The sequence below is a fragment of the Acomys russatus genome, chromosome 4 (assembly GCF_903995435.1).
Source record: "Acomys russatus chromosome 4, mAcoRus1.1, whole genome shotgun sequence".
NCBI classification, from domain to species: domain Eukaryota; kingdom Metazoa; phylum Chordata; class Mammalia; order Rodentia; family Muridae; genus Acomys; species Acomys russatus.
Window position 1 is genome coordinate 41,167,393 of NC_067140.1, and position 27,456 is coordinate 41,194,848.

Consider the following 27,456-nt stretch of genomic DNA (forward strand, 5'->3'; position numbering starts at 1 on the left):
AAATCATACATGATGAGAGTTCGGTCTATGTATGTCCTGTGTCCAGTTCCCTAAGACTCAGTTAATAGGGGAAAAAAAGGATTAATATGGGACTGTTTCCTACAAAACTTGATTTGTTCATCATTGAGGTTACTAACAGAACTAACTGGCCCCGAAATGTTCTCAAATGAGTCTGCAAATGCTAGAGTCTCCCCTCAGCTCCTTCCATGGTACCCCAGTCTCAGGCATCTCTGGACAATGTCTTGATGGGCTAGAAGTCAAATGCCTGTGACAACTTAATGTTTTAAGAAACTTGTGTATGAGCTGAAACCACATTAAAAGATAGTTTTGTTGTTGCAACTATTACAACTAACAAGATGTATGTTGCAACTCAGCTTCCAGTGGTTGAAAAAAAAAAAAAGTAAATTGTCATCTTGGCATTTCCCCCTGTGATGTTTCAGTCTTAGCAGAAGTCCACTTCAGCAAAGAAATGTTGTCATAGTCACTTAAGTCTCCTCTTCTCTGGAAAATAATTGTAAATGTACCAAGAAAAAAATCCATCTGGGGTCACATTTATCATGCAGACGGATTCAGACTTCTGACATTCTTCTTTCAGAAGGAAAATTTGGAAAAATGTCTAAACTTGTGGATAGTTAATAATTTTGAAGGTGGGGGAGAAATTACAGTTTAGTCCTGCTGGGTAAGGATCAAGCTAGGATTTCTTTAGCTCCCAAGAACCATTTTACACATTCAAATTTTCTCAGAGTGGCTGAATCTCTCCTGAACATGGCAGTTACTGGTTGCTATGGGAAAATATGATAAGGTCGTGATTGCCTTAAAATCATCCATAATAAAAACACATTTTTGAGACTCGATTCTAAATGTTATACTTAAATTTGGGCAACTTAATTGCCCATAGAACGGGAATGAAGTCCCCCCAGTAGGCAGCAATTTCTTACAGCCACTGTGTGTGAAATTGAAATCTTAAGATATCATCATATCAAATACCCACCTTCTCGAAGAAGGCTTTCCCCAAAGAGTTGTGAAAGATAAGAAACTGACCCAAGGTCACATGCAGACCGCGCCCCCCCAACACATTCATGTCAAAGCAGAAGTATAAAGAAATCTTTATTCCCTGGACTTGGCCATTCCAAAGTTACCTCTTGGAGCCCAAGGAGATATTTATTTTAATAACTAATTCCAACCCCATGGAAAATTCATGTGCCACACGGGAGGTGCATAGCTCAGCCAATCCTTACACCAACCCCTCCAGTAAATATGTGCCATTATTCCTATTTTACTAATGAGGATGCTAAGAATGTAAACTTGCTGTTGAGCCTGGTTCACAGGATGACTAAAGGTGAGTTAAAATATAGGCAGACTCATCAGCCACTCCCTTTATAGTGTGTCTTGGGGGCAGTTTTCCTAGTCACATGAGCTGATAAGAATCTAAATCAACCCCAGAAAATCTCGTCCCAGAGGTTCAGCATTAAAATATCACTATTAAGTAGATAAACTGCTAATCACAACCTATGTATTTTCATTGTTTCTCTTTCTTCCTTTGGTTTTTGAGACAGCATCTCCTGTAGCCCACACTGGTCTTTAATGATGACTTCTTCTTCTTCTTCTTCTTCTTCTTCTTCTTCTTCTTCTTCTTCTTCTTCTTCTTCTTCTTCTTCTTCTTCTTCTTCTTCTCAAGACAGGGTTTCTATGTGGATAGCCTTGGCTGACCAGGACTCCCGTTGTAGACCGAGCTGACTCGAACTCACAGAGATCTGCCTGCCTCTGCTTCCCAAGTGCTGGGGTTAAAGGTGTGCGCCACTACGAGCAATGTTCATTTTCACCTCGGACAGAAATGAAAGTAGAATAACAAGTTATGCATTTATCATATAAACATTGTAAAGATTTTTGGTTTTTAATTAAAAACAAAACAACAACAATGACAACAACAACAAAAACAAAAACAAAACAAAAAACCCCAAGGACCTAAATAGGAGAATGCCTTTTTATATATCGAAGGTGGGTTTTGTACCAACACAAGGGCATGCACACAAGTTACTACTCGTGAGAAGTCATTGAGGATTTGGCTCTGTAAGAGGAATCAAGGAATTCACTTCTGAGTTCCACAGTCATCTTCCAGGGTGAGCTGGTCTAGGCTGCGCAAAAACAATCTGTAAAATGGGCGTGAGATGCCTATGGCCTTGATCCAGGCTGTTCTTATTTAACAATGGATTCTGAAAGCACTTGGGAGTTTCCTCTCTACAAGCCGGAAGACTGGCATCATCATAAGCTAACGGGCCTTCTGAACTCAGTTTCAAGAAACTCGAAGTCTAGAGGAACCCAAGTTTTTCTTCCTGGAAAAGCAGTTAGCTAGAGTTCCCCTCTTCCCTTCTGCATTTCTTTCTCCTTCAAGAACTTGTCTTCGAGCTTGAAGGAGAAACCTGTCTTTTTCTTTGCTTTATATAGGGCAAAAATTAGTAAGTAACAACTGTAAGGTTCTTGATTATTGGAAAGGCACTTCCTCTGGTCCGAGTACTGCTGGCACTTTACAGAGATAGCCAGCCTAACCACTGGAGTCCGCTCTTTGAAAGATGCTGAGGGAGGGAATTCTGCGGCTAGCAGATGGAGAGGAGACCCGGACAGCGTGGTCCCTCCCAGCCACCCTCCCCACGGGATTTAGCTGTCCCCAGTTCTGCTCAGGCGCACCCAGCGCGTGAGGTCCCTGATCGCACAGCTCGCGTGCCCTCTCTGGAGCGCAGTCGCAGGCGCTAGCACATCGCCAGCAATAGGCGCGCTGTCCGGGGCATCGCAGAGCACCGCGGCGGTGGATTTGGGACCTCGAACCCGAGACGAGAACACGCGAGCCAGTCACTAGCTACGCTTGCATTTCTGCAGGTGCTTATTTCACATTCTTGTCTTTTCTTTCTTGCTGGAGCGGCCGGGTGGTTACTTTCAGCCTGAAACGAAAAGGGAAAGGCAGAAGAAGGGGAACCCTGAAAAGGATGGTTTAGTAGCAGCCCAGCTTCTTGCCCCTGGAGAGGCGCTCAAGGGAGACTCTCGGTCTCTGCCGCGGGCCCCTTTAAGAAGCCAAGTCTGGGCCGTTGCTGCGGCTGCTTCTGCCGCCGCTGTTTGGATTGCTAATCCCCAGGAGCCCCGTTTAAAAAAAAAAAGGAAGAAAAAAAGGGGGAGGGGGCGGGCAGCTGTCTCTTTAAATGTGATTTCCTTCTATTGTATTTGAATCGTGATCAGGAAAAAGGAAATGAAACCAGAGACAGAGGGAAGCTGAGCGAAAATAGACCTTTGCAAGCGAGGAGGGAGCCTGGGGAGAGCCGCGCGGTCCGCTCTCCGCCCCCAGGCCGCCGCCCCCTTTCTGCCCTCGGCGCCCCGACCCCGGAGAAGGTGCGAGGGGCTCGGGGTGACCGGGCGGAGCCGGCGACTGCGCGCGATCGGGACCGGGCGGCGGCGGCGGCGGCGGCGGTGGCTGTGACGGCAGCGGGACCGGGATGGAAGGTTAAGTCCTGAGCAGCAGCGGCAGCTGCGGCAGTCGCCGGAGGGAGACCGGGCTGCTCCCCGGCCCCCTGCCTCGGCCGCCGGCTCAGGGCAGCGGAGTGATTAGCGCTCTCTCTCTCTCTCTCTCTCTCTCTCTCTCTCTCTCTCTCTCTCTCTCTCTCCTCTCTCTCTCTCTCTCTCTCTCTCTCTCTCTCTCTCTCTCTCTCTCTCTCTCTCTCTCTCTCTCTCTCTCTCTCTCTTTGGCGTTTGAAGGGAGCGCAGTGACTGTCCTTGAGTGTGGAGGGGCGAGATCGCCGGCGGAGCGACCAAGCAAGAGGAGGCGCAGGAGCGGCGGCGCCCGAGCACCCGAGGGGGTCCGAGTCCAGGCAGGCGGTCAACTACGCGCCACAAAGGGAGCGCCCCCAACCCCTGGCACGCCGCCTTCCTCCCCAATGTCCTCGGCCATCGAAAGGAAGAGCCTGGACCCCTCTGAGTAAGTGTGGCGCTCTTGTCCCCGCACCCCACTTCGGGTCCCAGGCTAGGCGCGAGGGACTAACTCCAGGTGCGCGCCCGCAGGGTGCCCTTGGTCCTTCGGTGTCGCAGGGGCTCCCCTGCCTCAGGGGTGACTCTGGAGACACGGAGAAGGACTGGACGGCGGAAGCAGTAACTGAGGTCGGCCGGCGAGCCTGCGGACTGCTTTGGGCTATCTGGAAAGCTCCCCAAACCTTCACCAGGGCCAAAAAGTTTGCCCAGGAGCAAGCTCCCAGAGCTTCGAAGGACAGGTGCAGTGCAGGAAGAATGGAGGGCTGGATTCTGCTTCCTCGCCTCTTACCCTTCCCCGGAGGGTTCCTTTTCTTTTGGTCCATTTGGCCCTGAAGTGGGGGTGCACTCCAACCAGAATGTCCCTGGGATCCCTGACAGTCTCCTTCCTACCCGGCTTCAAGTAGCGCAAATGTGGGCAGTTGATGAGGTCCACCTGTCCACCTGGGAACTGGTTCTGGCCTCCAGAGACTTCTAGAATAGCTAATTCAGAGTTCCTCCGGGTACGCACTCGGCCCTCCCTGGAGTCTCCTAGTGTGGGCATGAGAACCTCGAAAGTCAGTGCTTTTTTTTTTTTTTTTTTTTTTTTTTTTTTCCTTTTTCTTTTGGTCTAGGTATATTTTTCTGGGGAACAGAATCTCATGAAATTCTCCGAAGGGCTTGAGGTCAGCAAACCAGAGCTGTAATGAGCTCTGAGCTTTGCATTGGTCTGCAAAGAGCATCCCCAGGCCCCAGCCCATACCCTAGCCCACTCTCTAGTCTTAGCAAGGGGAGCCGTGAGTGCTTAAGGTATCATTATTTTCACGTCCACGAAAATGCCCTTTTAAGAGTCATTAGCTGTCTGGTTTTGAGTTTTTATTCCTTTGAAGTCCCCATCTAATCCTTTGAAGGGATTTGTTAACACAAGACCAAAGGAGTTGGTTAATGACTTGTCCATTTGGGCTTTTAAGACGCATTTGTTTTGGTGGCTTCCCCACCCCCATCCCCTTTTCTTTTCCTGCTTTAAAAGAATTGTGCTTTCCTGCTGAAGTTCCCCACTCACCTCCTCCTTCAATTTCAGCCTTCTGTGGTGTTTATTTACCTGGGTTTTACCCTCAGTCCACAGCATTAAAAACCCAGCGTGTTCTCATAAAACACAGGAAGTCCCACGATCCAGCAAGAATATAAACCTCACTCTTCAGTCTTGAAGGTTAAGACACCAGCTCGGAAAGGAGCTAGGTTTGTTGACATAAAGACCAGCTTCCTTAAAATTGCAGGAGAACAACAACCCTTTATAAAAACAAGTCGGTGTCCATAGCTTGTTCCCTTTTAAAAATAAATTTAGAAGAACATCTGAGCCCTGAGATTTCAGAAGCTGGACAAGACACAGTACTAGACTGTGAGGGAGTCTGTCTGGTAAACTGGTGTTGACGGCTTTTCCAGCAGCACAACCTAGCTGTGAACAGAAGTTCAATCTACAGAGGTCGGCTCCTTAACAAAATAGTTTATTATTAAATTGTGTGTGTGTGTGTGTGTGTGTGTGTGTGTGTGTGTGTGTGTGTGTGTGTATGCACCTGAGTGCAGGTGCCCTGGAGGCCAGAGGTGAGGGACCCCCTAGAGCCAGAGTTACAGGTGGTTGTGGGTTGTGGCCCACTGTTTTGGGTGTGGAGACTCCTACTTGGGTCCTTTGGAAGAGCAGAAAACACCCTAAACTGCTGAGCCATCTCTCCAGCCTGAGGGTTGGGTTCTGTAAAGGAAGTTTGCACTTTCCAAAATTTGTGCCTCCCCCCTCTCCCCCCCCCCCAAAACTAGAAAACCAAAAGGTATCTCCAGGCTATAATAGTGAGTGCCTAGTCCAAGAGGCCTGCTGACAGTTCATCTTTCCCAGTATGTGCCTAGTGAAGAGAGGCTGCAACTGAAGATGGACAAGCCAGGTGGCAAAGGTGGGCAGAAGATTGCCCCTTCTTTTTTATTTTTTGAAATTGTTGAGAAAGTTTGACAGAAATCAAAGCTAAAGAGATAGGCTGGTGGGAGAATATCAAATATTAAGTTAAGGTGAATCTCATTCAGTCTTTGGCTTGAATTGTTCATCAGTGATAATGTCACGTCGTCGTTAATTATAAAAAGATTGAATCAGTGGCCTGGCCTGGCCTTGTCTGCCCTCAGACCCCTTTTCTTACTGCAACTCACTCTACTCCCAGCTGCCTTACTGCGTGCTTGCTCAAAGCCAGCTTGGGCCTTCCCCATCACATCTCCAGATTCAGATCGATGCTTGGCTATGCACACACCAAGGCAGAATGGACACAGGAAGCCAGAATTCATGAACATAGATGTCCTCTATCATGCAGTTGGTGAGCACTCGTGCTTCCCTGCAGGTCACTTTAATTCTGGGGAATTTTGTTCCAGCTAAGTACAGATTCTTCTCTTCTACAGTTGGCTGGTAGTAACGTCAGCCGTCTGCATATGGAGCATGATGGGATATCTCTGGGTGTTTTTAAAATCCCGAAGCAGGAAGGACCATGAGCTTTGCAAAGGGAAGAGATTTGGCTCTGAGTTGGTGCAGTTTAATAGGTCAAGGATCTTAGCTACGTTTCAGACTGGAGGACAGAAGTGCTCACATGTGCTCTATGGAAACAAAGGCTCTAGTGGTGGTTGGTTTTCTATTTCGGGTTTTTCAAGACAGGGTTCCTGTGTAGCCTTGGCTGTCCTGGACTCATTTTTTAGACCAGGCTAGCCTTGAACTCACAGCAATCCACCTGCCTCTGCCTCCCAATTGCTGGGATTAAAGGCATGCACCACCATGCCCAGCTTATTAAAAGTCTTTATGGTTTTAGGCCATCTCACCTGTAATTCTATATACATGAGAGGCTGAGGCAGAATAATGGAATGTTCCAGGCCAGCCTGGACAATTTAGTGAGATCTTGTCTTAAATTTTAAAAGGAGGAAAAGGGTTTGCAAGCTGCCTCAGGTGCTAAAGATGCTTGCTACCAAGCCTGATGGCCTGAGTTTGATCCCCAGAATCCCAAGCGCTGGAATTAAAATGCTTCAGAGCATCTCCAGCTCTTACAAAGACCCGAGTTCGATTTCCAGCACCCATATTAGGTACCCATATCTCCAGGGTATCTGATGCCTCTGGCCTTCTGGGGCCAGACACACAATTAAAAATAAAAATAAATCATTAAAAACAATACAAACAAGAGCTGAGAAATTAATCTCAATGGTGAAGCCCTTGCCTAACATGAGTAGGGACCTGGGTTTGATCTTCAGCACTAAAACAACAACAACAACAACAACACAACCTCCCAAGACTTAATTTGCTTGTTTTTTCAAAGAAACTGGCCTAGGCTTCAAACTTCCTGTTCTAAAAGAAAGTAATTTGTCTATTTTATGTGACAATGGTGGATTTGGTATTAGCGTTTAGCTGAGTATTTACAGCAGATGCCTAATGGTGTCCTAGACAGAGCCACCTGAAGATGTTGGAGTGCTATATAAACACGAATTCTCTGAGTCTCATTGTCTCTAATTATAATGTGCTGAGCTACATGGGTACTGGCCAATTAGGCCACAGGGTTACTTGGTAATAGTGCCAAATAAAAAGGCACAGACTTACCGCCCCAGGGCACCCAAGAGGAAACCCCACTGAGCATTTCATAATAGGAATGAAACCAATTTTAAAAATCTTTTTAAAAACTAGATATATTTTTAAGTAGGTTTATTTGAATAGCATTCCAGAGAGCACTTGTTAATTATTACTAATAAGCAAGCATGGAGTGTTCCCTGTCTCCCACTGATGTCACAAACATCTCTTCCATGTCCATTTTCTCTCAGGAAAGTTCTATCTTCTTATTTGTAAAACAAAAGTATTCAGGTCCCAGAAAGGCAAAGTAAGCCAAAGGACAACCTGTTGGAACTGGCACTTTCCCTCCGCTCCGTGGGTCCTGCACATCACCAAGCTGGCTCTTTCCCTCCGCTCTGTGGGTCCTGCAGATCACCAGGCTTGCTGGCAGCAAGCACCCTTACCTCCTAATCATCTCGATACCTCCTAAATATAACTTTTAAATGAAAAAACACACCCCTCAGGCTCACTGTGAACAAAGTGCCTAGATTGAGATTTTGAAATCAATTTAATTGCCTTCCACTCTAAGTCTGTGTTTGCCCCCTCCTCTACTTTCTTTACTAATTTAACTTTATTCAAATCATTTTAACTATTGAAAAAAAAAAAAGGATGTGAAAAAAATCTCACTGATGTCCTCTATTTGCTTAAGAATGGCATTCTGGCTGGGTGTGGTGGTGCACGACTTTAATGCCAGCACTTGGGAGGCAGAGGCAGGTGGATTGTTGTGAGTTCGAGGCCAGCCTGGTCTACAAAATGAGTCCAGGACAACCAAGGCTACACAGAGAACCCCTGTCTTAAACACCCCCACCCCGCAAAAAAAAAAAAAAAAAAAAAAAAAGAAAAGAAAAGAAATGGCATTGTGGTCTAGATTTCTTCCCAAATATTCCCTAAGCTCTATCATTTCTTCTGTTGTTTTGTTTTGTTTTATTTTTTGAGACAGGGTTTCTCTATGTAACAGCCCTGGCTGTCCTAGATTTGCTTTGTAGACCAGACTGGCCTTGAACTCACAGAGATCCACCTGCCTCTGCCTCAGAGTGCTGGGATTAAAAGCGTGTGCCACCCCGCAGGGCGCCCTTGGCCTCTCAATGAGGCTGATGGGGTGCATGAAATTCTGATCCTTCAGCATCAACCTCTGGATTGGCTAGGGTTATGTCCCCACTTTAGGTGGTCCTGGAGAGTTGAACCTAAGGCCTCTGACGTGTTAGGCTGGCTCTCTACCCATGAAGCTAACTCTCCAGTCCAAGATGCATTCAGAAAGTAGGCTGGAAGGCAAATTTTCAATCTCAGTAATTAGACATTGATGGAAATTTTCTATTTTGGAAAGGAGAAGGCAACCTCACAGAATTTTGATTCCTTCTCTGCCATTGATTCTGTGCCTTGGGAAGGGTTCGGTGGGATGAATTGAACAGATCATCTGTAGATTTTTAGCACACATCAGTTGCTTTGGTCCCAAGTATGTTATCTGGGATTTGTCAGTGCCTGTGTCCTGGGAAGGCTGGAAAGACAGAAGAGAGTAAAAGGGGAAGGCAGAAGAAACAGAAGAGATCAGAGGTGTCCACAAGGGTGCTGGTATGTAGTCCAGGGTCCAGCGCCACCTGCAGGAGTCTTGGCCACCTCCTGGCATCCTGTCTTTTGAGTTTTCGAATGGTAAGGTCTCTCCCGTCTTCATCTAAGGTTGGCTGTCCTTAGATAGGAAGTCCTTTCTCCCTATACTGCTGGAAGGAAATGTAGTAAGGTTCCCCATTTGGCATAGAGCAATTTCTGGGACCTTGTGTTTGTCTCTCTTCGGTGAGTTATCCCTAATGCTTGGCCTCCTCCCCAGGGAACCAGTGGATGAGGTGCTGCAGATACCCCCATCCCTGCTGACATGTGGTGGCTGCCAGCAGAACATAGGGGACCGCTACTTCCTGAAAGCCATCGACCAGTACTGGCATGAGGATTGCCTCAGCTGTGACCTCTGTGGGTGCCGGCTGGGAGAGGTGGGGCGGCGCCTCTACTACAAACTGGGACGGAAGTTGTGCAGGAGAGACTATCTCAGGTATGTCTCTCACACCCCCGGGGCATGTCTGGCTTTGGACAAGTGGTCTCTAGCTCCTACTCTGGCTCGCAGCCACCTGCCTAAGGAGGCCAGGCCGTGGAGGCTGGCCTTAGCTGCCTCTGCAGAGAGGCCATGAGCTCTTCCTCTGCCGTGGCTGTGCTAGCAGAGACACATCCCTGAATGGCAAATCCCTATGTCTTTAAAGGTAAGAGAAGAATAAACACAGAATTCAGAATAAGGCCAAACTTCTGGGGTAGGGGTCAGAGCAAAGGATAAGGTTTGGAGAAGTATACATAGGGAAACAGGCAATATCCTGGGAACTGAGGGTACAGAGAGTTAATCTATAAGTTTGGGGGTGGGTTCTTAAGACCTCATTTTAATACTTAATAAGCAAATGCATATATTTAGACGTCCTTTTGAATGACTTCCAATATTATTGACAAGAACTTTAAAAATAATTTGTTCTTGCTGGTGATCCCCAAGCTCTGAGTCTCATAGCAGGAAGATGGCATTTGGTGGGTATACAGGAGAAGAAGGGCCTAAAGTCAGGAGGTTTGAGTCACTGCCGCATTGCTTCCTAGTGCTATGGCGTTGGGCAAGGTACACAAGCCTCCATTTCCTGTCTGTAAAATGGGGATAGTGATTGTAGCTACTTCCAAGGTTAGAACAATACAAATGAAACACTTGACTTGGCACATGGCTTAAGGGATAGACGTTAGCTGATTTTTATAACTGACATGTATCGTGGTAGCATCCCAAATTAGTTTTCCAATATAATGGACAAGGAGATGGGGCTGTGGGTGGGTGAAATAGGAAGTGCACAAGGCCAAGTGAGGCAGGAACATTTCCCCTGGATGTGAGTGTCCTGGTACCCAATGAGTGTCTTTGCCTGGCATGTTCTAGCATCTCTCATTTCTGTATTAGCTGCGTTGGTGGTACCTCTGCACCCTGTACTGGCAGGTCTACTCAGCTGTTCAACTGTCAGTTCTTTGTCATCCTGCTGTGGCAGAGGGGCCACCAAGCATGCAGCTCCAGTGTCTTAGGACCATCTAGCCCGTGGAAGAAGCTCTTTCAGACTCCAGTGCCCTGGGCTGCTGGGGTGGCTCTTCCTCCTGGATTTGTTCTCAGGGCATTGCACATAAGAAATAAAAACAAAACTTCTTGCTGGTAATTCCACAGTTGAAGGGATCTTATCTGTCCACCCTAAGACTGAATTAGCTTTTTCACGCCTACATTCTTCGATGAAAATCATTGCAAGTGCAGTGGTTTGGGGCAAATAGAAAAGAGAGCAAATGGGTCTGGGTGTAATTTTGTTGAATTTCTTTCTTTTTTTAAGTCATAAGGGAATAGGATGGAGATAAATACAGACCTGGTTTTACTCACCCCAGGCCTGTGAAATCAGCCCGAAAGCAGCTGAGTAAATGACTCCCACTGGGCGCCGGCCTCCATCCTGCCGAATTATTTGAATCTTTTTAAATGAAATCAAATACAGTAAGGGTCAAAGGAGCCGATTCCTCCCTATCTCCACGGTTTTACAGAACATTCAGGAAGAAAGGCAGCCTTGCCTGGGCTTGTTAATCTTTTCCATTTTCAAAAAGGAGAGGAAAAAAAAATAGTCTGGGAGAGCCCAGTGTTAATTAACTTGTGTCTTGGTGACACGAAATAATTCTTCTCCCTGCTACATTCCCAGGCAACATGTTAATTAACTCTGCATTAGTGCACTCGTTCCCAGCCACCCTTTAATATTTATATTATTGTTATTAAAATGGGCAGCAGAAAGCTTAAGGCGCTGACACCTCTTGACAGAGGAGCGATTTTATTTTTTTCCTTCAGGGATGGTCCATTAGCCATGGACTTGTTTACTTCAGTCCTTTGGCATGTCTGGTGCTATTTTAACAGGGTAAGTTCAGAATGCCTCAGTGGGTCCTCCACTGAGGACCAGTCCCTCTCCTATAACACCCTGCCCCCCCCACACCCCTACTTACGTACAACTCAAACCTGTTACTGTTGCGTTGTGTTGTTAGCATCTGCTTGTATGGGCACCCAGCCTTGGTCCCCGTGGATCCAGTTTTCATGAATGTTTATGTAGGGCAGTCCCCTCCAGCCCATGGGTCTGTTTCAACAGCTGGCACCTACATCTAGCCAGTGCCTGTTGTACCCAGAAATATAAGAAGTCTCACCCAGAACCTGGTGCTGAAGACCCATACTTCAGGGGACTTCTCCATCCCTGCAGTTTAGAGGGACTCAAGGCCACTTGGAGATAGGACTTAGACTTCATAAGTCCAGACACAGGGCCAAAGCTCCCTCAGAGGCTGTGCACCTGAGATTGCTACTTGGCTCCCTTCCCTCTTTCCCACTTTGCCTGAGGACATCATCAACCACTTGAACATAAATCCTCCCCGGTGGTCTGCTTCTGGGATATCCAGGCAAGAAATGGGTTCTCTGAGCCAGAGGTTAACGCACACATTAAGTGCAAGTCCTGGCTTATCTTCATTACTGTTAGCATGTGGAGTACCGGAGTTGGAGTGGACTGCCGAGACCTTTGCCTCCAGGCTTGGACTTACAGTGTAAGGCACAGAAACCTGGAGAGGACCAGGTCACCTGCCCTGCTAGAGGTGGATTCTGGGACCTGGACTTATCTTCCAAACATTATTCCTTTCTCTATTCATTAGCTGCCTGATGTGTTGTAATTTGCCCCCTGACTTTTCCTTTGATAAGCTCCCTCCTTCCTTACAGATCTTACATGTCAGGCGGTTGGATCCGTTCAGTGCACAGTGTTTTCTCAGTTGTGTGTTTCTGCTCAGTCCCAAATTTACTGAAAGGTCAGGGCACCAGAATGCTCTTTCTGCTCTGTGACCTCCAACGTGACAGCTGTCTTCAGCTCCACCATGTAGGATGCAGTGTTCTGCTTCCAGCACAGAAAGTGGGATCCAGGAGAGAGATGGGCCTTGCCCCTGCTGCTGCTGAGCTAGCTGTCCACTCACAGATCCCTCTTACAGGCCATTCCTTCTGGCCAGATGTTGTAAACTTTGGCAGATGTCTTCACCTCCCCGCACATCCTCTTAGGGTGCAACAGATGATGCTCCCATTTTGTAAGTTGGTAAGAACTTCTAACGAGGACAAGCATTTACTGGAAATGGTCATAAAGACCTTACTTGGAAGCTGCATGCTGACATGCTATGCTACAAGCCCCATGTAAAAATGGCCCTGTAGCAGCAGTTGGAAGCACACCTGGGATGTGTTTGAATGGCCAGTTTTGGCTCAGTCGTTGCCCTCTGGTGTGCTGGCATGCCCTAGGTTTTGGACTCACATCTAAGCAAGGTAGATGATAGAATGGCTTGGAGAAATCCAAGGCCAAACTATCTTCTGGCTCTTGTCCTGGGGTTCTTCTAGTCTTCAAAGGTTAACCATCATTAGATTGTTAGTCCACAATCTGCTGAGCCTTCTTTAGGTGTCTCTGCCAGGGATAGGGATAGTTGAGGGTTTGCGTTTCTAACAAGTTCCTGTATGCTGCCAATGTTGGGAGTCCCCAACCAGCTCACTGAGACCCTTTCCACTGACTTCTGCTAAGTTGCCTCTCACACCCTAACTCTAAATGTTGCTCAATTAAGTGGCCGATGCCCTGAGGCTAAGGAAAAACTTGATTTAGATGTGAGAAAAGTCATCTCTCTAGGAGGAGCATGAATGAAGGTCTTCTGTGCATCATGGAGAGATGCTGTTTGTCCTCTGGGTCTCTGAGGCTTGATTAGTGATATTGCTCGATTCCCGGGATACTCCTGTCTCCTGGCAGCTGGGGCTCCAGTGAATGGTCATGTGAACACGGACTTTGCAGATTGGGGGTGGGGAAGTGACTCAAGGCACACTTTCCAATGGGTGAAATTAGTAGCTGCTGATGTGGTAGAATTGGGAGCCTCATAATAATGCCCATGTTGTTGCATTCCTGTTGCGTTGCCCCTCCGAGGGCTGGCCCCAGCTCCTCTTCTGCAGTGCAAGTGCCTCTGGCACTGCCTGCCGAACTTCTCACTAGCCACTTCGGTTGCATCTCTTCCATAGCTGGACCACATAGGGAAGAGAGGAATAACAAAAAACAAAATGCACAGGGTCACCCAGCCTATCCTCTCTACTTTCAGGGAGAGAGTCATCTAGGTTCAGCTTTTTTGTTTGATTTTTATTTTTAAGTAGCGTATCATTGTATGTCCTAGTCTGGCTTGGAACTTACCATCCTCCGGTCTCAGCCACCTGAGTGCTAGGATTACAGATGCGTACCACTGTATCCGACTAGGTCCAGCCTTTCCTTGGTTTTGTGTGGAGTCCTGATAGATAGAGGGAGGCCATTGCTAATCCCGTCTTTCTGTTTTCTCTGCCCCTGACTCTTAGCTTTTTTCTTTTCTTTTTGCCCCAGGCTTTTTGGTCAAGACGGTCTCTGCGCTTCCTGTGACAAGAGGATCCGTGCCTATGAGATGACAATGCGAGTGAAAGACAAAGTGTACCACCTGGAGTGCTTCAAGTGCGCTGCCTGTCAGAAGCATTTCTGTGTGGGTGACAGATACCTTCTCATCAACTCCGACATAGTGTGTGAACAAGACATCTATGAGTGGACTAAGATCAATGGAATGATCTAGGCCAGAGTCCCAGGTGCCTTCGGGGAGGTGTTCAGTGAAGACACTGTCTCAGTGGGATCTTCATTCTTAGGCACTTTGGGAGCCTGAGGGTGGGTGAGGCATTTCTCGGGAGATTGTGGACTCTCCCTGGGCTCTAAGACATAGCATCCACTTGACATAACACAAAGGCTGGGACTTCAGTGACAAAAAGACCAAGCCCTTAGAGAGAATTTATGGTCACAGACTATCCATAGTAACTGACAAGATCAGTGGAGGGGATATTTGGGAACCTGCATGCACTGTGCCATCGAGATAGGAGTTCCCAGCTAGGCAGAGCTGGGTAAAGATTAGACATGACCTTGTCGTTCATGGGCTAGAGATGTGTGATTAATTTCTTCCTGGCTTTGGTAACCACCCTGTTCCAATCACTCTCCTTCACACTGGGGAAGGACAGAGACACAAGTAGTCATTCTGTTTCTCTTGGTCACCTTCCCATGGCCTAAAGCTCTGAAGCCAAGGGAAACTGCATGGAGGTACATTTCAGTTGGGAATGAAATACGCATCTTTCAACCAGACAAATATTTAAAGCAATGCTGGCGAGTCACTGCTTTTAGACACCTTCATTCTGAGGTGAGGCACCCCACAGATTGTTTCTATACAAATGTAAATCTTAAGAAAAGTCAAAGTTGTTCAACTATTTTATTATCTTAGATTATATCAAAGTACTTGTTGTGTGTCATTAAAAAATCTCAATTCTGATGACTTAATAAAAATGACAAGCTAAAGTGCAATGTTGCTGTCACTGTGAAATGACTTACAATTTAGACTAGCAGGGAAATGGTTTGATTTTTTTCTCTTGGAAAGGTGAAGTAAATAAGCAATTTATTTCTAGGTCAAATAAAAGCTTCCATTTATTGCAAGGGTTTATATGAGGTTTATATAGGTTTCTGTATTACCGGCAATTATATAACAGGCCATCACGTAGCTCAGAGGGATATAGAATAATTAAGTTGTTATTGTAAAACGTGCATTTCACTTTGGCCTTGTGTGGAGTGAGTGGAAGGCAGCAAGATCATTGCCTCTGGGAAACTTGTAACCTAGAAAGCACACAAATACATAAAATAGATTCCCTTTGGGAGAGAAGGTAATTACCTGGCTTGAAATGTGGCAAAGATGCTGAGCTTGACGTTTCTATTTTCCAAGATGTGTGTCTCAGGGTGTTTTATGACACGTGGTTAAGAGGACCTTACTTTGAGGATTTAAAGCTGGGCGCCTGGGCTGAGTTCACCCGCACCCAGCATCAGGGGGCGTGATCTGACTTCAAGCGCCACCTGCTGGTCATTCCTCAACCCACGCCCCTAAGGGCGTCCCTGGGGATGACAAACCTCCAAGAAGAATATACTTCCAATTATTTCATAAAACCGTTGGCAAACAGCAGTGAGTCTAGATGTGCTTAATTATCAAGATGTCAGAAACACGCAGCTAAAGCTATCTTTAATTAACTTGAAAGTGCTTTAACATCTCTGTCATCGGAGCTTTTTTTCTTTAATTCTTGAGAAGGAGTAATGAAGCCATGTCTCTCTTGGCCTGTAAAATGCTCAAAGTGGTTGGGAGATCTGACTGCTTAAGGTGGCCTATTTAAAGTGAATCCAATTATATCACACTGCAGCCTAGGTGGCCGTCAGGTGCTCCCGGGGAGGGGATGTTTGCTCCAACTTGGCAGTTCTCAAACCGCAGTCCCGGGGCCAGGTTCTCAGCATCACCATAATGATGCTGGAGACAGATGCAAAACACAGAAGCGGGAGCTCAGCAAGGGGCCGTCTGTCCTGGAACAGCCCCTGGGGGCCATTTTGACTCGTGCTCTGGAGTCTATAAATGGCTATTTTGCGTCACCTCCCAGCTAGCAGGATCGTGCATTCTAAACTGTTTGCATTGAGTATGGGAGGTGAAGGTTCACCGCAGAGGAATTCACACTTGTAGACAGCACTGCTCACTCAAGGGCCTGGAACTGAGCACGTTCTTCATCTAACACCAGTCACAATTCAGCCTAACATTTCTTTTAAAAACTCGTGTTCTCCTGTTTAATTATATCTAGTTGAATGTGGCAGCGGGATTAAAAAAAAAAATGGAGGATTCATATTCAAAAACTAAAATCTAAGACATTGCCACTTTAACTGAAGTGCTACACAGTACTAGCACATGTAAAGTCCGGTACGTCACCGTGAGCTGAACCTGTATTTCCTCCGTGAAGGAAACGCTGCACCAGCCTTTTACATCTACTCCCATTCCCATGCCGCAGGCTGTCATCGTATGTGACCTGAGCTTCCCTCTTCCACTTGACAGGTAAGTAACCCCGGCGAGGTTGAAGTTGCACAAATATTTTCAATCTGTATACCTGTTTTGTTATACTTTTTTTTTTTTTTTTTTGCAAGTATGTGTGTGTTCAAATATATTTTTTACGACGTTCGAGATTGAACCAAAGCCTTCAAGCCTGCTAGGCAGATGTTACAGTTGTCAGTCTGATGTTTTAACCACACCGGTGCTGATAGTAATAGTGCTTTCGTTATGTAATTGTTTTTCTTAGATTTTGTTTGAGACAGAGTCTCCCTGTTGCCCAGGATAGCCCAGCACTCACTATGTAACCCTGGCTGGCAAATGCTCCTCCTTCTGACTCCTGAGTGCTAGTATTGTAGATATGTGCCATCACACCTGGCTATACCCAATATTAAATAAAAATGAAATGATCTTCCCCTGGGTAATGTAAACTTTATTGCAAACCTCCAACTATACTATAACTCATGTTAAATTTTAAGAGGTAACTAGCCCAGACCTTCACCATCCTAACAAAGTGATCACAGACGCCCTCTCTTTATTTTCTTTCATTTTTTTCCTTCTTCCTTCTTTTTTTTTTTTTTATTTCTTCTTTTATTTTCTACACTTATTTATTTTTGTGTGTACGCTCTGGCGCCATGGTGCACTTGTGGAGGCAAGAGGACATCTCAAACTCTGGGGAGTCAGCTTTCTTCTGCCACAGTATAGGATCTGGAAAATGAATGCAGGGCATTGGAACTGTGCAGGCACCTATGCCCACCACCGAGCCGTCCTGCTGGTCCTTACAGGTACATAAGCAGAGTGTTTGCAGAAAACCACCCCAGGCCTCCAGGAGCTAACACCTAACAGATTGCAGAGAAAGAGACAAGAGGAGGCCAGTTCCCAGAGCCTTTCCCTGGCATCCTGGCCTGAATGTGTCCCGGCCCAGCCAGTGTAAGCGAGCTGGGCACTCTCCCTTCCCTGGCCCACACCTTGCTCCATCAGTTTCCGGGAAGTGTGCTTCCTCTCTCCTCCTGTGGAAGCAGCTTCCTCCATTGCTCTAGTAACTCCCTGTGCTTCTCAGCAAAGCTTAGGCTCCCAGAGAACGCCAGTTGGAGAGATTTAGCAGCTGATGTCTTGGGTTTAGTTACAATGACAGGACTACTTAGTAAGCCAGGCGGCACTTCCTGGGCCAGATGCTCGCTCGCAGATCTTCACAACAATTAACTCCTTGAATTCACTGAGCCCTCCCCAAGGCTTCTGTTCACTGTTACCTGTGTGGTCCAGTGGAGGAGCTTGAAGCCTAGGCAGGCTAAGCCACTTGTCTGAGGTCCTCCAGGCCAGCAGGGGCAGGCTGCTCTCCCTGCTCCTCTCAAGCCTGCGCCCTGCTGCCTATCCACCCCCATCTCACTCTACAGGAAGATGTGCCAGAGCATAAATGAGAGCTTACCAGAGAGTAGCCACTTTTGCTTTATGATCTTATGAATGAAAATTTGTGCGCCTCCACACATGCATCCTGAGTCAGCAGCAGTTCTTTGTTTATATTGTAACCCTGTTCGAACACACACCACACACACACACACACACACACACACACACACACACACACAAACACATCCTCAGCCAGCAACAGGACTAGTTTATATTGCAAATAAGTATTATTTTTTTCTTGAAACAGAAACAAGCAAAAAGCCCTCTCATCACCAAACAAAAGATCAATACCTTTCTCTTCTCCCACTATAGGATGCTTGAGCTTAGTCTATTGGGAAACACCAACAAAGCACAAAAATGAAAAAATTAGCACATAATAAAGATATGAAAAGTACTGTGAGAGCAAAGACAACAAATCAGCCCAGCAATGGTTGTCTACAAGGACAAGGAGGTAGCATTTGCAGTGCCCTGTACCTGGAAAAAGCTTGTGTGGGAGACCAAGGAGCTGGGGACCTGGAAGGATGTGTCCATAGGTGATCTCAGAGCATTAGTGGAGGCTTGGAAATTGGCTAGAGTGGGGCTAGGGCTGGTCAGTTCCAGTTCCGGGCCTTGGCTACCACTGTCGGTCAGTGGTAGAACTCGTGTTTTAGGATACAAGAGGGTTCAATCACCAGAGTGATCTTTAGTTCTGTTTTCTCACAGTGTGTGCTTATGCAACTGTGCCAGGCATAAGCTCGGGCCTGGAATGGATTTCACTGGCCTCTGACTTGGCCTTGAACTCTTAGCTTAGGCACCCCCTTCAGGAGGTGTTCTTACTGTTTCTACTTGCAGAGGTTAGTGACCCAGTCTCCCAGGTAACAGGAAAAGCCGCTACCAGGCATGCTCCTGGGCTGGACCGCAAATCTACAGGATCAGGACCTGTTTTTAATGGGACTCATCAGTCTGCGCATCTACGAGTCCCTCGATTCCCTCGATTCCCTCGATTCCCTCGTGGTGGGTTGTTTTCTGACTTCAGTGAGAAATTGCTGCCGAGGCTGGCTCGATGGCTCGGTGGGTAGGAGCACTTAGTGTACAAGCGCGAGACCTGAGTTCATAACTTCAGCACTCACGTAAAAAGGCCTGTGTGTGGCTGTGCATGCCTGTCACCTCAGTGCTCTGCTCGGGGAGAGTAAGGGATTGGGAGTGCGGGGTGGGGGTGGGGGTCTGTCACTGGGGTTTGCTGGTTAGCCAGTCTACCAAAAAATGGCAGTCTCCAGGTGCAGTGAGAGATACTGTCTTGGGGAATAAGATAGGGTGGTCATTGTCCTTTTATGGCCTCTTCACATCCTTGCACAGGTGGTTACACCTACACACACACACACACACACACACACACACACACACAAAATTGCTGCTAAGATGGTGTGGTGGTAACCCAGGAGGCAAGCTTGGACAACATAGTGAGATCCTCTTCTGAGGGATGGGGGGAGGAAGGGACTGATGGAGGGAGGAGGAGGTGGTGGTGATGGACTGCTTCTAATCTGAGGTACTGTGACCTCCGTACAAGAGCACCACTGGCTCCTTTTTTTTTTTTTTTTTTTTTTTTTTTTTTTTTTTTTGGTTTTTCGAGACAGGGTCTTTCTGTGTATCCTTGGCCATCCTGGGCTCACTTTGTAGACCAGGCTGGCCTCGAACTCACAGTGATCCGCCTGCCTCTGCCTCCCGAGTGCTGGGATTAAAGGAGTGCACCACCACGCCCGGCTCTCCACCAGCTCCTTTTATCCTGGTGTCCTCCGATCACCAACATGACAGCCCAATGCTCATGACACTGGAGTCTCCTCCAAGTTTCCACAGCATTTATTGCCTAGCTCATTTCCTTTGTTTTATTTTCCACTTTGCCCCCTAGATGGCCCAATGGTCAAGAGCATTGGCTTCTTTTCAAGAGGACCCAGGTTCAATTCCCAGCCCTGACACAACAGCCCATCATTGTCTATAACTCCAGCTCTAGGGACTCTGACACCCTTACACAGACACACGTGCAGGCAAAACACCAATGCACATGAAATAAAGATAAAGAAATTAAAGAAAATACACTTCATTTGGGAGGAAGGCCTGATCTCCAACTAGCAGCCCACAAGGTTAAGAACCCTGTGGCTAGGGCTTGCCTCTGTTGCACACTAGCTGGCAGAGCTCAGGCAAGTGAGTTCACCTGTTTGGGCTTCAATTTCCTCAGCAAGCGACAATAAATAGAAATGGCCACAGAGGGCTTTTATGTGTATTTGAGTTTATATTTATAAAGCTTCTAGCTCTTCGCCGACACCATATAGGCCAGAGTTACACATGTGGAAAAGGAGTAAATGTTTATGGGGTAAGGGAGGAATGGGAAGATGGACTTTTCTGTAATTAAATAAATGAGTCAGATCTACTCATGTATTATGTGTGTGTGTATGTGCACGTGAACCCACATGTGTCACACTGTTCCCGTGTAAATCAGTCAACTTGTTGGAGTTGGTTCTCTCCTTCCTTCATGTACGTCCTTGTGTCACACTTTGCAGCAGATGCCTTTACCCGCTGAGCCATCTCCATGGCCCACATTCTGTTTTCGAGAGGCGCAAGGAGAGTCCTAGCCTTTGAAAATGTTAAAGCAATAAAAGGTAGTGAAAGTCTGTGAAATGTTTTAGATTAAAGAAGACTCAAGAGACCTGACAACTGTGGTTCCATTCTGAACCCAGTAACCATGGATAAACAATGTTACAAATAAAAATATAAATAAACAAATAACAACAACAACAAAACCCATCATTAGGAACTGGTGAAATAGCTCAGTTAGTGAAATACTTGCCGTGTGGCCCTGAGGCCTGGACTTGGTTCTTAAGAACCTGTGTAAAAGCTGGAAGAGTGTGCTGTCATCCCTGTAACCTCAGTGCATGGGAGGCAGAGGCAGGAGGTTTCTCAGAGCAAGCTGGCTAGCTAGACTAGCAGTAATGGTGAGCTTCAGGTTCTAGAGTAACCCTGACTAGACATATAGAGACTGATCAAGGAAGACACCTGGTGTGCTGGCCAGTTTGATGTCAACTTGACACAGGCTAGAGCCATCTGAGAGCTGGGATCCTCAACTGAGAAACTGTTTCTATGAGGTCAGGCTGTAGGCAAGCCAGTAGAGCATTTCCTTAATTAGCAAATGGTGTGGGAGGGCCCAGTGTATTGTGGGTGGGACCACTCTGGGCTGATGGTTTGGGGTTCTATACGAGAGTAGGCTGAACAAGCCATGAGGAGCAAGCCAGGAAGCAGCACTCCTCCATGGCCTCTGGGTCACCTCCTGCATCCTTTCTGACTTGAGTCCCTGCCTTGGCTACCCTCAGTGGACAGTGATTCAGGATATGTAAGCCAAGTTGGTTTTGGTTATGATGTTTTGTCACAGCAATAGTGACTCTAACTAGGATATCCAAGCTTCAGTCTTGGGCCTTGACATGCATGTGCATGTGTGACGCTCTTACATACATGGATTCCCCCTAAGACATCATCAGGTTAGTTGAGAAAGATGGAATATGAAGATGCATATTATTGAAAAGTGTCTCGTAAGTTACCTGCTGAATTTGATAGCTGTACTGTGGATTATATAAGAGCAAAAACATACAATAAAATATCTAGGAGTGAAGGGTCATGATATATCAAATTTATTTCCAAATGGTTGGGGCAAAAAAACCAGACATGTGCATGTGTGCATGAGAGAGAGAGAGAAAGAGAGAGAGAACTTAAATGTCTGTAGAGAGACAAAGAGGAAATGGGGGAAACATCAACAAAAAGATTAGTCTAGGCAGATGATAGGCAGGTGTGCTATTTTTATTCTTGAGATCGTTTTTTTTTTCTACCAGACAAAACGTTTTTCTTTGTTTTTCATGCAGGAACCTTAGCTTTTCCTTGTTTGGGCTTCTGGTCCAATTGAGGGAAGAACAGAGGCACCAGGAAGGAGGGAAAATAATCCCAGTTTGGAATCCAGTGATGCACAAGTGTTCATCTGTCACAATTCTCATGTGTAGTTGATGTTAGAAATAATCTGTGCCAGGAATGAGAGGCTGAGGCAGGAGGATTGCTGTGTGTCTGAAGCCAGTGTGGGCTACAATGAAACTTTGTCTTAAAACCCAAACACGTTTAGCGGGAACAGCGATGCTCCTGTCACACACAGTGACTACACTGCCTTTGGGACGATTCACTTAGAGCCAACTTCTGAAGTAGGTTACTTCTTAACCTTATAAGATGAACTTGCTAAAATTTTCATATCTCCTTTGTAATTAGGATGAGAATTTCATCATTAAGGCAAGATCATAAACCATCACCTTTGCTGGTATGTCTTAGAACTGACTTACAGGAAGTTCCAAAGCACTAGCCGAGGAGGCTGCTCTCTACCAGTGGCTGTGAGTTAATTCTCCTGGAGAAAAAAAAAATCATTTGTACAAGTTAATAGAATCTTTGAAGCTCAATCAAGCCAATTTTCATTGTGGAATTGTGTTGCCTTTGAACTTGGCTCATTGAATTAGCCTATTGGATGGCCACCTTGAAGGTGGTTTTGTTGGTGACCCCAGGCCTCAGCAGCCTCTGTAGCTCAGTGTCCCACATGGTCCCATTCATCTCAGCTGCTTAATGAACAGCTGCAGGCAAACACTCCATTTTCATTATATAGCAGCTAAAAGAGACTTGTAGCCAATGTGATAGAAACAACACTGAAATCAAGAATCCTGAAGTTAGTTGGGTAGTGGCAGCGGCAGCGGCACACGCCTTTAATCCCTGCACTTGGGTGGCAGAGGCAGGTAGATCTCTGTGAATTTGAGACCAGCCTGGTCTACAAAGGGAGTCTAAGACAGTCAAGGCTACACAAGAGAAACCCTGTCTCAAAAAACAAAACAAAACAAAAAGAATCCTCAGGTTACCAGTAATGAGGCCACCAAATCTGTTTTCTTATTTGCAAATAAAGTTTGGATCATCTCCAGGAATCTAGTATTCAGATCTTTTTTCCCATTGATTAATTAATTTATTTACTTTACATTCTGATTGCAGCCCCCTTCCTTTTTCTCCTCCCAGTTTTACCCTCAAACCCCCTCTCCCCAACCCCTTCTCTGAGGGGAGCCCCCTCCATGGGTATCTACTCATCCTGGACCATCAAGTCGCAGCAGGACTGCTCCCACTGAGGCGAAGACAAAGCTAGGGAAAAGGGATTCAAAAACAGGCAAGAGAGTCTGAGACAGCCCCACTCCAATTGTTAGGGGACCCACATGATGACCAAGCAGCACATCTGCTACATATGTGTAGGGGGTCTAGGTCCAGCGCATGCATGCTTTTTGGTTGGTGGTTCAGTCTCTGTGAGCCCCCATGGGCCCAAGTTAGTTTACTCTGTAGGTCTTCTTGTGGTGTCCTTTACCCCTCCTATTCCCTCAATCTTTCTCCTAACTCTTCCACAAGATGCCCCGAGCTCCACCTACTGTTTGGCTGTGGATCTCTGCATCCGTTTCCATCAGCTGCTGGAGGAAGCCTCTCAGAAGACAGTTTTGCTAGGTTCCTGTCTGCAAGCACAGCAGAGAATCATTAATAGTGACAAGGGGTCTCCCATGGGATGAGTCTCAAGTTGGGCCAGTCATTGGTTGGCTATTCCCTCAATCTCTGCTCTGTATATATCCCTACACTTCTTGTAGGCAGGACAATTTTTGTGTTGAAGGTTTTATGACTGGGGTAGTGTTATTTGGCTTGGTGGTGTTTAATTTCTTGAGTTCTTTATGTGTTTGGATGTTAGACCTTTGTTGGATGTTAGACTGGTGCAGATCATTTCCTATTCTGTAGGCTGCTGTTTTGTGCTATTGACAGTGTCCTTTGCCTTACAAATGCTTTTCACTTTTATAAGGTTCTGTTTATCAACTGTTGATCTTAGTGCCTGAGCTGCTGGTATTCCGTTCAGAGAGTTGTCTCCTTTACCAATGAGTTCAAGGCTATTCCTCACTTTCTATTCTATTAGATTTAGTGTATCTGGTTTTATGTTGAGTTCTCTGATCCACTTGCAGGGTGATAAATATGGATCTCTTTGCATTCTTCTACATGCAGACACTCAGTTACACTAGCACCATTTGTTGAAGATCTTTCTTTTTTCCATTGTATGGTTTTGACTTTGTTAAAAAAAAAAAAATCAAATATCTGTAGGTGTATGGGTTTATTTCTGGGTTTTCAATTCTATTCCTTTAACCAACCTGGTAGTGTTTATTACTATCGTTCTGTAGTATTTGAAATAGCTTGTAGAACTAGTACTTGTAGCAACTTGAAATCAGGGATGATGATACCTCCAGATGTTCTTTAAGTCTACAAGATTGTATTAACTATCCTGTTATTATTATTTTTTTCAATACGAAGTTGAGAATTGCCACCAGATCTGTGGATTCCCTTTGTAGACCAGGCTGGCCTCAAACTCACAGTGATCCATCTGCCTCTGCCTTCCCAGTGTTGGGATTAAAGGTGTGCACCACCACACCCAGCTGGTATTCATATTTTTAAAAGTATTTTATTTTATATGAACTGGTGTGTTGCTTTCATGTGTGTTTGTGCTCCGTGTTGGAGCCTGGTACCTGCGGAGCCCAGAGGAGGGCGATAGGTCTCCTTGAATTGGAGTTACAGATGTTGTAGCCATCATGTGGATGCTGGGAATCAAACCCACATCCTAGGGAAGAGCAGAAACACTCTTAGCCACTGAGACATGTGACCAGCCCCCAGCACTCAGAATTTGCTCTACAGGCACGTAAGTATTCAAATGAGGAGCAAGCATTTGCTGGCAGTTGGTCTGCAAGAAGCCCCAAAGATTTTTGTTTCCTGGGTATGAGTGGAATGTAGTTTCTGCCCACATCAAGTAAGGATGCTACGCTAAGGATATCGCAAAATTGATGAGCTATGATTTCTAAGACCAGTTCATAAAAGACTGTGCGACTTGAACACTGCTGTCATGTCATAGAGACCTTGTAAAGCTCCACAGGGAACTTCATGCGCGTGAAGAGGAACTGCATCTTCTTGCTCAGCCAACACTCATTTACCAAATTTCGCAAATGAGCTGCCTACAAAGTGGGTCCTCTCTGCCCAGACAAACTTTCAGATGACTGTAGTCCCAGTTGGTGTCTTGGACACAACCTCCCAGAATTTCCCGCATCCAGTGAATTAAGCTTCCCCTGAAGTTCTGAGTCACAGCAGTTACGTAAACTAGAGCATTATTACAAGGCACTGAGTCTTGTAGTGATTTGAAGTGTAGAAAGCTATGATGCTTAACCTCAACTGTTACCTTGACCTCTGGGTGTGTCTGTGAGATTGGATTAAAAAGGGGAAGACATGAATGTGGATGGCACCATTTCAGGGGCTGGGGTGGGGATGGGGAGGCAGCAAGCACTTACCTCTTTCTGCTTCCTGACTGTGGATACAAAGTATCCTGACTGTGGGTACAAAGTATCCTGGCTGTGGATACAAAGCACCAACTGTCTCATGTTCCTAACACCATGCCTTTCCCCATGATGGACTGCATCCTCAAATTGTAAGCCAAAATAAATTCTTCCTTCTGTCAGGTATTTTGCATAACAATGAGGAAAGCAACTAATATACAAGCTATAATTAAAACACATTTAGTAACTTTTATGGCAATTTGATGGAGCAATTTTACATCCAATGGCTCCAATGATAAAAATGTGGGGCTTTTATATTGCATGCTTTTTTGAAATTGTATGTTCCTTGTCATCGAATTTTTATGGTATTATACAAAAGCGTCAGTAAATGGTAGATTGAAGAATTAAAAAATAATTGGCCCCATTCCACAGTGAGTTTGAAAGCATTGATCAGAGTGTTACAACCTTTGTGGGAAGTTGAAAGGGTTTTTAAATTATCTGGTCTAACCTCCCACTCAGTGATAAATTGTCTCTTATCCTTTTTCAGCAATAAAGTTCTGATTCTTGGCAGTGTTGTTGCAATCAATGTTACTAAACATGCCTTTCTCTGAGTACTTGCCATGTAAGTGCCTATCCCACGTATTTATGGTCTGTGTAGCAACACTGCTCAGCAGGTATTTCTAGCCCAGTCTCACAGAAGAGGAAATTGAGGCTTGGGGTAAAGTAGATATTTTTAACTAACTCAGGCTGTCTGATTCCAACTCACTATCCATCATCTGGTTTCTTTAGTGTGTTTGTACCCAACAAACTTCATTTTATATAACAAAATGATATTTTTTTCTGACTGCCAAAAATTACTCTTATTTTAAGAAGAAAGAGGCAAAATTGAAATCGTAATAAAATCCATGAAAAACAGTGTTAAAGGGCTAGAGAGATGTTCAGTGGTTGAGAGCACTTGCTGTTCTTCCAGAGGATGCAAGGTCACTTCACTCTCTAGAACCCACGGCTTTGGTGCTGAAATGAAAAGAAGAGACAGGAGAGCGGGCTAGAAGCTAGCTTTGGTACCCTCAGCAGAAACAAGAGAAACCCTACCTCAAAAGCAAGGTAGAGAGAATAATTTCTAAAAAGTCACATGTGGGGGCTGGAGAGATGGCTCAGCAGTTAAGAGCACTGTCTGCTCTTCCAGAGGTCCTGAGTTCAATTCCCAGCAACCACATGGTGGCTCACAACCATCTATAGCCTCTAATCCCCTCTTCTGGCATGCAGATATACATGTAGATAGAGCACTCATATACATAAAAATAAATTTTAAAAAAGTCATGTGTGATGTACTCTCTCTCTTAAAAATGAATAAAAACAATAATCAGTTCTACCAACTCACATACCAAATACCAAAAGAGAGTCATTTGATAATAGCAAAAAAAAAAAAAAAAAAAAGAGTCTTAGAACATGCCTGCCACATAGCAAATGCTATGTTGTCAGTTCTCTGTATCCATGGTTTCCATATGCAAAGATTTGGCCAACCACAAACCAACAACCATCTTTTTAAAAACCTTTATCTATGTAGACGGGAGAGATGGCTCAGTAGTCAACAACATTTGCTATTCTTGCAGAGGACCTGGGTTCCGTTTCCCAGCACCCACATGATGGCTCACAAACATCAGTAACTCCAGTTCCAGGGCAGTCAACGCCCTCTTCTGGCCTCCAAGGGTACTACACACATACCACACACACGTAGGCAAAACACCCATATACATAAAAATAAATACAACATTAAAAATCTGTATTTATACTGAGCATGTACAAACTTTTCTGTCACTGTCTCTAATAGAGTATAATATTTATTCATGTAGTGTTCATGCTTTGTTACATATTGTAAGTAACCTAGAGATGATTTATACAGGAAAATGTGTGGAAGCTATGTGCAAATACTATGCCATCTTGTTGCATAAAGTGCTCGAACATCCATAGATTTTGGAGTGTGAGTGAAGCGCTAAAGCCAATCGCCTATGGATACCAAGGGATGGTTTATTATATAATGTTCACATTCTAAGAATTAACTATTCAGTTAAAGAAAAATCTAGTGCTGAATTT

The 27,456-nt window shown here is 45.6% G+C and overlaps 1 protein-coding gene across 3 annotated transcripts; it reads left to right on the forward strand.

The window, feature by feature from the left end:
• Window positions 1-2,725: 2,725 nt before the first annotated feature.
• Lmo2 (LIM domain only 2) lies at window positions 2,726-14,707 on the forward strand. Of its 3 annotated transcripts, none has more exons than XM_051144260.1 (4): window positions 2,726-2,874; window positions 3,742-3,961; window positions 9,426-9,641; window positions 14,044-14,707. In XM_051144260.1, the coding sequence occupies exons 2-4, from the start codon at window positions 3,921-3,923 to the stop codon at window positions 14,261-14,263; spliced, it is 477 nt and encodes a 158-aa protein (XP_051000217.1). In that variant the 5' UTR covers window positions 2,726-2,874; window positions 3,742-3,920; the 3' UTR covers window positions 14,264-14,707. The 3 variants fall into 3 exon arrangements, with proteins under 3 accessions (XP_051000217.1, XP_051000218.1, XP_051000216.1); XM_051144261.1 differs by lacking the exon at window positions 2,726-2,874 and adding an exon at window positions 3,177-3,378; XM_051144259.1 differs by lacking the exon at window positions 2,726-2,874 and adding an exon at window positions 3,425-3,489.
• Window positions 14,708-27,456: the final 12,749 nt, after the last annotated feature.

Excerpts from the sequence above, each read along its gene's own strand:
- Lmo2 (XM_051144259.1), top strand. Across the intron at positions 3,962-9,425 it reads AAGAGCCTGGACCCCTCTGA|GGAACCAGTGGATGAGGTGC; the intron begins GTAAGTGTGGCG and ends CCTCCTCCCCAG. Across the intron at positions 9,642-14,043 it reads TGCAGGAGAGACTATCTCAG|GCTTTTTGGTCAAGACGGTC; the intron begins GTATGTCTCTCA and ends TTTTTGCCCCAG.